Source organism: Idiotropiscis lumnitzeri, chromosome 10 (genome assembly GCF_059441095.1).
Source record: "Idiotropiscis lumnitzeri isolate Australia: NSW breed Sydney's pygmy pipehorse chromosome 10, RoL_Ilum_1.0, whole genome shotgun sequence".
NCBI classification, from domain to species: domain Eukaryota; kingdom Metazoa; phylum Chordata; class Actinopteri; order Syngnathiformes; family Syngnathidae; genus Idiotropiscis; species Idiotropiscis lumnitzeri.
Genome location: NC_142400.1, coordinates 7523022 through 7537005, shown reverse-complemented (window position 1 = coordinate 7537005; position 13984 = coordinate 7523022). Strand labels below are relative to the sequence as shown.

The 13984-nt window shown below is 39.8% G+C and overlaps 2 protein-coding genes across 2 annotated transcripts in view; one reads left to right on the top strand and one right to left on the bottom strand.

The window, feature by feature from the left end:
* Positions 1 to 13984, top strand: part of meox2a (mesenchyme homeobox 2a) — a 32333-nt gene that overhangs the window by 887 nt on the left and 17462 nt on the right. The window contains exons 2-3 of the mRNA XM_088306137.1: positions 7059 to 7207; positions 13514 to 13590. The gene's annotated coding sequence lies outside the window, so the exon portion shown is untranslated. The remainder of the gene's footprint in view (positions 1 to 7058; positions 7208 to 13513; positions 13591 to 13984) is intronic.
* On the bottom strand, positions 643 to 4438 carry sostdc1a (sclerostin domain containing 1a). The gene is made up of 2 exons (XM_088307203.1): positions 4233 to 4438; positions 643 to 2305 (listed from the first exon to the last, which is right to left on the bottom strand). The coding sequence occupies exons 1-2, from the start codon at positions 4432 to 4434 to the stop codon at positions 1857 to 1859; spliced, it is 651 nt and encodes a 216-aa protein (XP_088163329.1). The 5' UTR covers positions 4435 to 4438; the 3' UTR covers positions 643 to 1856.

Genomic DNA, 13984 nt, shown 5'->3' with positions numbered 1-13984 from the left:
TGATAATTATTGACAACCTAATATAAAACAACAGTTCGCCATGAAATGATCATTAATTTCCCAAATCTACCAAAGCTATTTGCAGCGCTTTGAATATAATTTAAAGAAAGATCGGTTTAGTCAACTAGAAAATTGAGATAGTAACGGTAGAAATGTATAACTTCCGTTTAAGTTTACGTGAATTCAGCCAACTTTATACACACAAAGCGGATTGGAGAAGTTCTCGCGAGATTACTGTTGCGTCTGTGTTAAATTACGCACATCTCGCGAGATGATAGCACGCCTGTCTTTTCGTGACCAAAAGAGTTAATTTGACTTAATACATTTCTGTTTGAAATGTGTATAATTGTAGTCTCACTAGATGTGAGAAAGCTCGGCTTTTACTTGGGACATGAGTAGAAATTATTATATAATCATGAATATTGTTAACGTCTACATTCTGGAATATTATGCACAATTGAAGTCTCACTAGACTGCTATATGTTACTGCTGACACAAACTATAATAACTAGAGGTGACAAAAAAGTTTCACTTTAAATATGACTCATTTTATTTACTAAAACTTTATTGACAAAGCATTTTTACACATTGGAGCACATTAATATATTACATCATTATTTTCATTATTTAATTAATTTCTGAAACAAAAATGCAAAACAAAAAAAAATTAATAATAATTTTACATATATGTACATGTACAAGTATTCACTTGATGTTGTCTTAAAGATGGAGTTGCAAAGGATTTTAATATTTCCGGTACATTTCCATAAAGTTTGTAGTAAATTTCCATGGGAATTTAACATGGAGAATTTCAGAACTATTCCAAATCGGAAACCTTCCACGGGAAGTAATGGGAATTAACTGGGAATTAAGGATCATAGTCACTGACATTTTGTTAAGCAGACATAAACAAAATAGTTCTCTTTGCCCACATGAAAGAGTATTACGGTGTACCTTAAATTCCATATGAGCCAACCTTCAATTTTTTTAAATCCCTGGTTTATTCCACTGCATTCACATTAATTATCATGAAAAGTTTCCAGCTTTGAAAATTCCTGGAATTACATCCCTATTAGCTATTTGGTGACGTTTACTGGTGTTGGATGTGGTCACAGAAAAAAATATTCGCACGTGGCTACATGGAACAATGCATGTGTTTCGCAGTAAAGTCTTTGTTCACATTATTAAAATGGCAAGGAAGTCCTTAAGATCTCCTTTAATTTGGCATAAATCAAGTCCAGCCTTTTGAGAGACGTCATAATCCACATTGACCTTTCCACCATGACCATCACTTGTACTTCCAGGTGGCAGATACTTTAGCCATTTCCGATGGTTGCCAACTTGTGTAAACGAAGCCTTTCATGTCATTTGACCAAGGCAGAGTCATTAGAAAACAGACTGAATAGTTTCAATGATGGTTTTTGTTTTCTTTTCTACTGACATCATTTGAATATGTGAAATGTCAGTCGAAAAGATGTTACATGAGGTAAATTGAGACGGAAATCTTACCGTATTTACAGTCCAAAATGTAAACTGATTTAAAAATTTGAAAATTCCTAAATGATTAAAGACATGCCATGTGAATTCAGAGATTTGTTTCTAAATACATAATACATGTTTGATGGGAGAAATTGTGTGATGTCTAAGTAGTTCTCAATAGTGGACTGATATATTTTTTTTCAAATTTTGGGCGTGTGCCGTAAAAGGGGCCGACTGGCACACGTTGGCATTGAATCAATATTTTTTTTGTATTTGGGTCGCTTGCATTCTGTCACCCGTAAGTAGCCCCCCTGCCTATTGTTTACAAACATGATGAACTGGTCTTCTGGAAAGGCCTCACTCAACGCATGCAGTTCTCATGGTGCAGTCTGGTGCCAGTTTTGGCTCATGTGCTTCTTTTCAAGCGACTTCCTGCTCTTGGACTTGTGTAGGATCTGCGTCTGCGGGGACATCGGAACCCCAAGCTTCTGTCCAGACTCGTTGTGCTGCCTGGAGAACCTCTTGCACTTACAGGAGGTGACCACGGTGATTTTGTATGTTCTGGTGCTGCCGTCCTGGCACTGCAGCCGGATGCGCTGAGTTCGAGTTTTGTCGTTGACGCAGCGCCAGTCTGGGCTACTGCTGGTACTATGGCGAGCCCAGAGCTTTTTGGACTGGTGGGGGCCACCAATCCAGTTGTGAAGCATCTGAGCCGGGAGACACTCGCCGGCGCACACCAACTCCTTAATGGGGTGGATGCTGGTGCAGTGGCCGTCCGAGATGTACTTGGTGGACCTCAGCTCTCTGCAACCCATCTGGCTTCGCTCTGAGGGAACATACCCAAAACTCATGTCAATAGACACAAAACGACAACTCAAACTGATGTCACAAGTTTCTCCGGGTGGCCAATAATGATGCGTCCTATCATACTACTCATAAACAGATACTTCCATGTCGAGGAAATGGCTTGAATGATGATAGTCTCCATTTTTCCTCAAGTTTCTGTCCTGCTTGCTCCGTCCAACATTGCTATGCCATTGATCATGACTCTGACTTTCGGAGGGTAGCAGATTTGAGGAGCTTTTTAAGGGCCTAAACACCATACCTCTAAAAGTCAATCAATTCACTCCTCCTTTGAAAATGAATTCAAGGTTAGGATTAATGCATTGGAGCCCCAAAGTGCTCAAAAGCAAACACGAGAAACGCCCAACTTTGGTGTCATAAAACAAACAGCAAGTCAATGCAAGAATGTTTTTCTTTTTCTTACATTTGGCTGCAGGCTGCAAATTGTCCCCTGCTGTAACTCAAACCGGCATCCATTCATAACATCACACGTCTCCTTGACAATGGCTGCCCTTCCGTGACAGCATCTGGTGAATAGAATGACTTCACCACGGGAGATGTCATCACCGAGTCTGTGACATCAAGTGGAACTTTTTTTTTTTTGTATTCGTGTTTCTTTTTCTTTTCTTTTTGTTTTTTACTAATTTTCTGCTCTTCTAAAAATATAAAACTTACTTCTAGGCTATTACCACTAATAATGATAAGAATGATTAAAAAAAAATGTTGTTCCTCATTACAACTACAGGCATTAAAAAGGTGAAAATATAAAATACTACTCTGGTCTCTATTGACAGTTAATTGTTCTTGACAGCCTCAAGTTGTCTTGATGCCCGGAGCAGGTGCTTAGTTGTCTTATGCATTGGAAGGATTTATTAAAAACTCCTAATTGGAAAATAATATCAAAATCATCTGCATGCATCCCTTCTTTAAACTACCGTTCATTAGACAAAACTAGATACAGCTGCAGAATGTTGTACTAAATAAGATACACTTTTCTGTTTTGGAAACCTTCTCTTCCCACAAAAGAAGGTCAAATTAGAAATCCCTTTATTGTCATTGTACTCAAGTGTGCAACGAGATTAGAGAGATATATATAATATATATATACAGTGGATTTTTATATCCCCAACGCCATAATGCCTCATGAAAAGCAGCAACAAAAATGTTTGTTGAGCCACTAACGTTGCACCGTCAAAGAGAGCAAGTCATTTCCAACACTTTTGGTCAATAATTTGTAAATAAGTTAATAATACATGCATAACTAAAAGAAATAACCGACTATGTGGGAACAGACCAAAAGTGTGTATTTGTAAAAAAAAAAAAATACATAAAAAATAAAATGCAACGCACCAATTTGGACATATGAGGTTTTCGTCCAATGCAAGCAATATGTTGGAATAATTTCACGAAAAATTGTTATTAAGAAGCACTTCTTTTTTTATGGATTCATCATATTAAATAATTTGATTTATTGTAGATATTGAAATAAAGCACTAAATTAACACGTTCACAAATACATTAAACGTTTGATATTTTTTCTTTTTGTTTTTTTTAAATATTGTTTTGAATTTTAAATGAAGTACCAGTATGAACATTACATTTCATTTTGCATCATGTGAAATAGGTTCAATGTACAATATATACAAAATATTGCCCATCCATGGCCTTCTTTAAGGGTTTTAATTAATTATTTATTTTTTTATTTTTTTGCACATTGTACCAAGTAATCAAAACTGGTACAGTGCAATCAACTATACGAGTTAAAAGTACTCACATACTGTACTTTGGGCAAAAATGTGAAGTATAATGAAAACCAACATAGTATTCCTAAAAAAAAAAAAAAAAGTCCTGATAAAGTCGTCTTCGGGGTCAAGTCAAACCGCCCCAGGTTTTCACTTATCTCATCTTACCGCTTCTGTCCTGCCCCGCCGCTCTCCCGCCGGACCGAGCCCGGTTCAGGGACACATTTTCCGGCTTTGTGTCCTCCTGCTGCGGACCGACGTAAGGGAAGAGGCTTCCCGCATGCTCGGTAGCGTCGTTGTTGAGGGCCTGGCTGCTTCTCAGGAGGATGCAAAGTAAAAGCAGCGAGTGCGAGAAGGACTCTTGGTGCATGGTGGAGGAGGAGGGAGTTAGTGATGAAGAGAAGGATGCTGCAGCTGGTTTTATACGGAGGAGGGGTTTTAAGGTGCTTCTGCCAGGGTGGGTCACCAGATTGGAGAACACCCACTTCTTAAATTTGATTATGAAATGACAAACTTGAGGGAATTATTGCTGTATATAAAAATCCCCGCATGATAATTCAGAAGTCGGGAATGAGTGACTGATTCGCAATCATTCTCTTATTCCCTACTCCCGAATCTATGAAGGATTTTTGTGTTGAGGATTATAACTGTAAACTGAAGCACTTAATAAAGTGGAGGTCAACCCCAAATAATTATTTGCAATAAGATGTTCTATTTGCCTCCACATTCTGATCAATATTGCGTTTGTGGAATATGAGTTAAGCAGAAAATGCCACCTGTTTTTTTTGCCATCTAAGGGGGGCGGGCGGCCATTTTGTCACTTTCTGTCGACTGAAAATGACATCAAAGTTGCTCAAGAGTCAGGTAACGACCAATCAAGACTCACCTGTTTTCTGTAGCTGAGCCATGATTGGTCGTTTGCTGAGCCTTGAGCAACTCTGATGTCCTTTTCAGTTGAGAGCAAATTGCAAATTGCCCCCCTCCTGAGGTGTACAAATATGGGTGGATCACATTTTCACAAACGCAACATTAGTCAGAATGCCGTGTTTCGACTAGTGGGGCTGCGTAAATCATATTCTCGTTAATAATTTTCTTGAGTTGACTTCCACTTTAAAGTTCAAAGTTTTTATCACTGACAGGTGACTGAAAAACTAAAAGAGAATCAAAACTGTCGTTCTAAACACTAAAACATTCAGGTAATTGAATAATACAAGACGGCTGACCTGTTTTGTGGGTTTGATCATGTGGCGGCATCGAACATATTATTCTAAAGATCATTTTTCAACTTGACTCCTCCTTTAAAAACTACGAAGTAGAATTATGATCAGGGTTGTTCTGTCTATTTCAGAAAAGGCATACATTGGCTATCACGTTCACAGTCAACAGTCAATGAACCCACAAGAACGCCACAAGCTGGAGGAGGGTTGGTCCAAAATTGCAAATGTTGTCTTTCATTTTATTTTTATTTATTTATTTATTTTCGTTTTCCTCCTGGGAGCGTGTGAATGGATGAACCTTGTTTTTTCTCTTGTTTTGGGAGGGGAAACAAAAGTTGGCTGGCAGGAACATTGACCGGAAAGTAACACCTAATGGCATATTTAATTCGTAAAAGATTGTAATAGTCCACTATCCACCCACATTTTCTTCTATCTATCTATCCATCCATCCAACTATCAATTTATCCTTTCATCCAGACACCCATGCGTCAATCGTTGCGCTGGACAATGGCGCCATCTGGTGATCAGTTCCATTACTTTCTTCTTGCAGTTGTTATGGATGTTTTGTTCCACTAGGTGGCCATATTGTACTTTTCAAGTACATTCAAGTTCATTTCTCAAGGCGAATACATACACGTTTCTTCATCTGCAGTCAGCGAGAAAGTCAGACTTTTACTCAAAGTAAACGATACTGATGGTAAAGGCCCTGCGCATATTTGATTGACATGGCGACACGCAGAAGCGGACGTAGGAAAAAAAAACGAGCACACATTCTACGTATAGGCTTACATTTAAATTATTTACTTATTTTTCTGACAGTATCATATGAAAATACATTTGACTCTTGTTGTTTGGTGAAGACGTGTTTGTGTGCGTGTGGGTGTGTGTGTGTGTGTGTGTGAGTTTACTTTTTCAAATTATAAATAACATTGTGAACGCAACACACAAAGACATTCAAATAGTTTCCCAACCCCAAACAACCGCGGTTTGAATTATTGTATATATTAGAACATAATTTCTTATTTTTGCTGCACAATCTGGCCCGAGTCTTCCGAAATATTTCTTCCTTCCTAGAGAACGCCTAAGGGACAAATCAATTCCACATTTTTTCAACTCCTAGTGCTGTCATTGCTCCATCCGCACCTCATTTCATGTTATGTATGTACCACTTTTACGTCATATTTCATGTTCTACTCCTACAAGCTACCATATTTACATACATTTTATGTTGCCTATGCTTGTGATGCAGGGCATCTCAATTATTTTCTCTTATTCTCGCCTCGGAAGAAGAAAATATTCTGTACCCCCCAAGTCTCCGCCTCTAAATAATATCACTTGTGTAGAAAAATGTTTTCAGTACACCTCTGGTATAACATTATATCCTTATTGGCATTAATTAAAACAAAGAAATATAGATCAACTAAAAACAAAGAATAACCCGACGCCTTAATGCTCATGCTCCCTCTTAAAATGGATAATAATCGACCACCACTGCCACCTACTGTAGTGGATGTGCAATTACATTAGGTAAAAAAAAAAAACATGTTCCCTCGGGTCTCACTCGCCTTGCTAGCATTGCACCGCTCACTCTACTTTTTCAGAAGGACTGCTTTTGTGTGTACCCTAACAACATATTTATTGTCTGTACCATAAAATTCCCATCATATTTAATGTTCTACAACATATGCCCTAATGTACCATATTTACATCATATGTAATGTTCTGTAAACATTTATGTAATATTTAATGCCTCTTTGTATTTCTAACATTGTTTCAGTCTTGCTTGTACCTGACGCCTGTCTGCCTCCTGGCCTTGTCCTCCATGTGGCTTGTCCCCTGGGTTACTGGGTGGTTCTGTGGCGGTCCACAAAGTGTATGGCGGCTAGCGGTGTCGGGTTGTGCTTCACCACAGAGGGTCCGGACCCGGTAAGGCGCGAGCCTCGTGGTGTTGTGGTTGGCATAGTTGACCCAGGTTAGATTCCAGAATTTGTGCGTAGTTTGGTGACGTGACGGGATTGAAGGTCAAAGACTGTACGATGTATGATGGATACAAATCGCTATGAAAAGTAAGTTATATGTTATTTATTTATTTATTTATTTCATTTTTTTCGGGCGGCTTGTTACACAGAATAATGTATGCAGATTTAATGCAGTAGCATATCAGACAGGAGACATTGCATTCTAAATGACTACTGTGCTGTACTGCTTTGCATGTATTCCATTTTCTGTACTTCTGAAAACATTTAACTGCAGATTTGTATTATTTTTTTTCATTACCCTGTGGATTTTGAATTACACTTTTATCTACTGGCCAATGCTGCCTTCGCTTAATTCAATTTCCTAAAAAAAAAACCATGAAAATAACTTTTGTTTATGTGGCTTTTGCCCATGTTTGATTTTCAAATGGAATTTTAGAGCACAAAATGTAGCCCAAAGTCTCTCTCTCTCCCTTCTCAGCAAAATAACGACACCTTAGAGACCAATCCTGGATGATGTTTCCCATGAACGCGCTCCCCTTACTTCCCCCCTTTCACCAGGCTCCTTGCAGGCCTTGCTCAGTCAAGTGTACAAAGTTGTTGAGGAGTGAGTTGTAGTGTGCCGTACAGTGGACCCCCGCTATTCATAGGTGATAGGGACCACCCGCGTCAGCCTGTGAATAGCGAGAACACTCAGTTGACACCTCTTGAAATGCATTGGAGGGGAAATAATTTTAGACCCTCAAAATTCTTCAATTAATGCTGATAAACATTTAATATGTTTTCCATTAATAAAAAAGAGAAAATGAGGTAGAAGAACCCCCCCCCCAAAAAAAAGAGAAAAATGTGTGAATATGTCAATCCATGCGTACAAAACGAGTAAGCCGAGAGCCATTGTAGATGTCATGTCGTGAATGTGGTTCATCGCACAACTTACTTGCAACCTTACACTACAGCTAAACTACAACTACACTAAGATGGCAACACATGGAGGCTGACGTCTAAATCGACCAGCCAAATAAACAAACTGGAAGCGGCACGGCCAAGATAAATGCTAAAAAATAAATAGAAAGGCCGTTTGGGGAGAAATGAATACCGTTTCATGAAACAAATACTGTAATTTGTAAATGTCGGTCTGTGCCTCTGATGCCGTGAATGCGCACCAATGGTATCCTCCCTTCTTTTGCTCCTCATTGGTTGTTTTATAGCCGTGATGGTGGCCTGTGCATCCAGCTTCCCTCCCAAAATGTCCGCCCCGACCACAAGCCCTCGGTTGGCCCACAAATCCCCCCCCCCTTCTCTCCACATCCGTCATGTCTTCATTACCCAGCTGAGCAATGGGTGTAGACCCGCATTTAGGTCATTTCCTCCCGCTTGGACCGGGGCGAGCCGTCGGTGGCACGGGCCGCCAGATTGAAATCCCCGGGTTGCCAGATTAGGGACCCAGTTAATCTAATTAGAGAGTGGAAGAAAGAGGCCCGTTGGGGCCTGTGGTGCTTGCAAAAAAATCCAATGTGGTAATGTCTGAGTGGCTAATTCTTCCGAAGCGGGAGCCAGCGGCACTCTGTACTGCAGACAGCCACAAACCTTACAAATAGAGGTGGCAAAAGTACTCCGAAGTTTAAGTACAAGAAGAGATTCTTGGTAGACTGTGGTGAAAAGTAAACATACCGATTCAGTACTTGTAAAAAGTACAAACGGTACGGGAATATTAAGAAATAAACTGTCTTTTTAAATTGTGATTTGTGCGGTAGGATTTGTGTTGTAGGTGTGCCTTTAAGAGGCATGGCCTTGGGAGTGAAACTTTGCTGGTTAGTCTTCATGTGAGTGCCGGGATGTGAGTTGTGGTCTACAGCAACTCCTTAGAAGTGTTATCCATTTTTTTTTTTTTTTTTTACACTTCACATGTAATTGAAGGTCACTTATGAAGTCTTTCAGTCTGTTACGATCTCAAGCGCGTTTGACGTTACCTTTCTCTCTATTCTCCATCCGCGGAAGTTGATCATAACAAGTTTGTTTCGATAGAGTAGAAAGTACCGATGTCTGCTTTCGAATGTTGGCAGTAAAAGTCAGATGTAGTCAGAAAAATAAATATCTACTTACTATAAGCAACCAAGTATTTTTACTTTATGACCACCGCCACCACCACGTACAAAGAGAGATGATTTATTTCTTGGTGCAGCCGAATGCAACCAAGTCCGACGAGCTGGTGCACGACGAGGAGGATAAACTCAGAGCTGGTTCCCTTTTGGGGGGAAAAAAAAAAAAAACCTAACGTCAAAGCCTTTGCTTTGTTTTATGTCATGGGGAAGTTTTACGATTCTCCATTCTTCGGATGGAGGCGTTGGTCGTCCGTGCCACGGAGCGAACCCGATAATGGGGTTCTTTCTTGGGGAGACGGCGGCGTGGGAGGCAGCCCCTCCACCCCCACCCCACCGCAACCCAACCACCACCCGACCCGTTAAAAAAGCGTTGCTAATTTGAGCTATCGACGTGAGCCAGGTTGTTACTCCTCACTTGACCTCGCCTTAGATGTCACGCACCCTCACACTAAAATATAAAACCACGCATGTATAGACACACAGTCAATTGCATACACTCACACTTACACACGCGCACACCCCGATAGGTGCCTAAAAGTTCAGTTCGCCTCCTCGCATGCGTCCATGCTGGAACGTTTAAATGGTGTCGTATCACTTTTCAAACCCTTCTCTCCCTCACACACTCCGCATGCCCCCCACGCACAAATCACAGCTCGAACTCAACAGGCCTGAAGCTGACCAGTATATTGGCCGCCAGGTTTATAGCGTGACCTCGTGAACTTTCGCACAAACAAATAAAATGGATATTAGCCGCTCTGTAATTCACAGTCGCCACACATACCGTATACCGAAAAATATAAGTCAATCACCATGGCTGCGTTCACACTCTGTTCCCAGCAGCTCCTTTGCCCGAAGTTTCGTGCGCTGGAGCGTGTTGGCCATTTTTTTCCCTCTCTCTATTCAAGTCTCGCTACGTTTTCTCACGGCCTATCATGGTATTGGTGACGGGGCGTGCGGGGAAGGGGCTGCTGAGTCAAAGGCACACTACGGTTCAGTTTGTGGTTTATCATTCATGATGCAAAAAGGATATTTATATAATAATAAGATTATTTGTTGTTATATGAATGACATAATTAATTATTTTCTCCTTCAATTCACATCGTGATGCTCATTCTGGGATGAGCACCAGGTCCAGCTGGGGGCAGCATAAGATTTATGAATACACAGTACTTTACTTTATACTCAGCACCTCTTTTCACGTCTCAGTACGTAATATTAGAAATTCTTCACATGGGATAAAGAATATATGCCTTTAAGTATTGTCATATTATCAGCATTAATGTAGTGAAGGTGGTTCTTTTTAAATACGCATGAAATTCTCTTAGTTTCATGTTTAGTTGGACCGTAATCTTCAGCTAAAAGTGCAAATAAACGGATCGGCCTTCCTGTGTGGAGTTCGCATGTTCTCGCCGTGCCTGTGTGGGTTTTCTCCGGGTAGTTTCTTCCCACATTCCAAAGACATGCATAGTAGGTTGATTGGATGCTCTGAATTGTCTCTAGGTGTGAGGGTGAGAGCGGATGGTTGTTTGTCTTTGTGTGGTCTGCGATTGGCTGGCAACCAGTTCAGAGTGTACCCCGCCTACTGCCCGAAGTCTGTTGGGATAGGCTCCGGCACCCCCCGCGACCCTCGTGAGGTTCGGTTTCCTGCCGCCATACAGCGCTCGCATCTCAACTTTACACTCGCAAGTGAAGGCAAAGAATGGGCCAATTAGGCATCTCGAGAAAAAAAAAAGTTTAGGTTTTCAGCCACCACTGTATTTTTTTACTGAATGGCCGTTTTCTTTTGAACGTGAATGGCTATTCTACTATCAATTCCGTTAGCCAGTCTTCATTTTTCTCTTTTCCGAAAAAGGCGTTTTGTTGACACGAAAAAGGCAGCAGATGCTGCGCGGAAAGCGGCCCCAAAAAAGGCGGGTTCCCTTTTTTTTTTTTTTTTTAAAACCCCGTGAGGGCTTTTTCCTTCTTCGACTGAGCTTTTTTCTGTCTTTCTTTCTTTCTTGTGGGGAGCAACAGGAATGCGGTCCATTTTTCCATCAGCGGCTGTGTTTACAAGGAACGTTCCGCTGATGTGGGAAAGATTTATGACTTATTTACGCTTGCAACCTTTTGTTGCTCTGATCACTTTCAATGCTGCGCGCCAAACCGCCAACAATTCCCCCGTCTACTCTGTATACTGTACGTGTGCGTGTGTGAGTTGTGGGTTTGTTGCTGGTGTGGGTCTGTCAGCGTGCAAATCGTTTTTGTGCGCAGGCGTTTGTGCGTGTGTGATTATTAGGCGATTGTAATCAAAATCCAGAGGATAAACACATCCTGCTTTTGTAACACTTCATTAGCAGAGAAAATGGGGCAATTATAACTGATAGATGGTCAAAGTGCATTGATTCTTTGTCTTGGAAATTAGCCCCCTAAAAGTCTTTAGCATAACAAGAAGCATCTATTTATTCACATTGGACTTTTTTTCCTCTGTGTTTGGAATTGAACTAAATTCTAGACTGGGCTTTCTTCCCCAAACGTTTCTCCTGAGGTGACCCCACAGTAACTCATACTTGTGGTTGTATGTAATTATTGCCACGTAGATGAGCCAATGCTTGGAAAAAATGGTGGAAATAATTTAAATGATACGACTAATATACAAAAACAATTGTCCAATTAAAATTCAATGGAAGAAAAAAATAGGGAAAGCCATTATATATTTATCATCCAGAAAACATTTGTGAAAATTAGTAGGAACAGCGGAGGCCAGATCTGGCCCGCCACATTACTTTATGGATGCTAGCTAAAAAATGTTACCAAATTTTTGTCATGTAATAAATAATGTCGAGATACTGTAGAATTTTTTTTGTTACGTTACGTTATTACACTTGAACAATAGAACCAACTATTGTTATTGACTCTCTCTCTCTCTCTCTCTCTCTCTCTCGCTCTCTCTCTCTCTCTCTCTCTATATATATATATACATATACATATATATATAATTTGTTAAATTTCCATCATATTACAATAAATACAATCTAATATTATATGGCTTTCGAGGCTGTATGACATATTAAAATGTGCAACTTTCCCCTATGAAAGACTTTGGGCCAATTTCCCGAAAAGGCCTTTGGTTGAAGGACAATAAAAAATAAACAGCAGCTGTGTGTGTGCGTGTGTGTGTGTGTGTGCGCGCATGTGTGAATAACTTTAAACCTGTGCAAACCGTGCAAATGGAAAGCAAATTAGCAACACGATATTCGAGTTGCAAAGTGTTTTATTTATTTTTTCAGCACAAAGATGATTGCTGCTAATGAAGCCAACATCTCCCACTGTTTTTTTTTTGTTTTTTTTTTCGTGCTTCCATTTCCCTGTAGTATGTTTGAGCAACAGTGGGGGATTTTACACTCCTCCAAAAAATGCAGAGGATTGCCAGAGAATTCCAAAAACTCCCACTTGTCTTTTTCCACGTGATTATTTGCCATTGCTTGCGATTGGTGAAACCACAAACCCTTTATAAAATATAATTTTAAACCACTCAGATACACTAAGCACATTTCTACTTTTTAAAAGACTTTTTTTTAGAATATTATTTAGTGCCTGTCAATAAAGGAGAGGCTATTGCATAAAATCACTTTGAAGAAATGAAAAGTTGACTCTCTTGCTTATTCAATTCTCCTTGCTTGCCTCCGCCCGTTTATTTTTTAGTCCCTATGAAGTAATTCAAGTCGATGACAATGAATATCATTGCTGTTGGACGGAAGCCATGTATGCCCCCCCTAAAAAAGAAATATTTTTTCTCAAATAGATAACAACTGGTCTGTCTTTGCGTCTTCTGTTATAGTTATGTGTCATCAACCAATTTAGTGTGTTGAAAATAGATTGTTAACAAATCTATCAACTCTTCTTGACACTTGGACCGTCTGAGAAGTGTCTTAAAATGACACCTTCTGCTTACTACTTATTTAGTCAATTAAAGCCAATGGAATAAAGTAAATTAAGATTTTTTTTTTTCATTACCAAAATAAAATAAAAACCAAAATGCTTTTTAAAATAACAAAACCTACCTACATTTTACGTTCGCAAAACTAACTAAAATTATCATGAGAATGAAAATGTTCTTAGTTTTCATAGACGGCGCATGAATGAATACTGTCTTATTTTGATTTATTTTTATACAGGCGCAAGCCTTGATGCGCTCGTTTGGAGATTTGGCGAATCGCTCTGCACCGGGCTGGGCGTTCCAGCATCCTGACAAGTGAGTCCCAAAATGAAATTCGCATTCATGTGCTTTATCAATAAGATGCATTTATTTTAGTCTTTTTTTTTTTTTAGCAGAGGATAAAGAATATATGCCAATGAGAATTGTGATATTGTTTGTCCACGTGTGTTGCACCACTGTTTGTGTTGAAATATCCGTTGCTTAAACCGATACATGCATAGACACTAATCATTAGTCATTTGCTTAGAAATGTGCACTAACGAGTGTGTTATCAATGAACCGATATGTCGTAGGGATTCACTGTCATTCTGTAGTCTAACTGAGCAGCAGTGGGGGATTTACACCCCCCCCCCAAAAAAAATACAGATGATTGCCAGATAATTCCAAAATTCTCATACTCCCACTTGTGTCATTTTCTGTCTGATTCCTT

Bases quoted from the DNA above. Each gene is read 5' to 3' on its own strand.
- sostdc1a (XM_088307203.1), bottom strand. From the start codon at position 4,434: ATGCACCAAGAGTCCTTCTCGCACTCGCTGCTTTTACTTTGCATCCTC. The intron at 2,306-4,232 runs GTAAGATGAGAT...ATGTTCCCTCAG, and splicing joins GGCGGGGCAGGACAGAAGCG to AGCGAAGCCAGATGGGTTGC.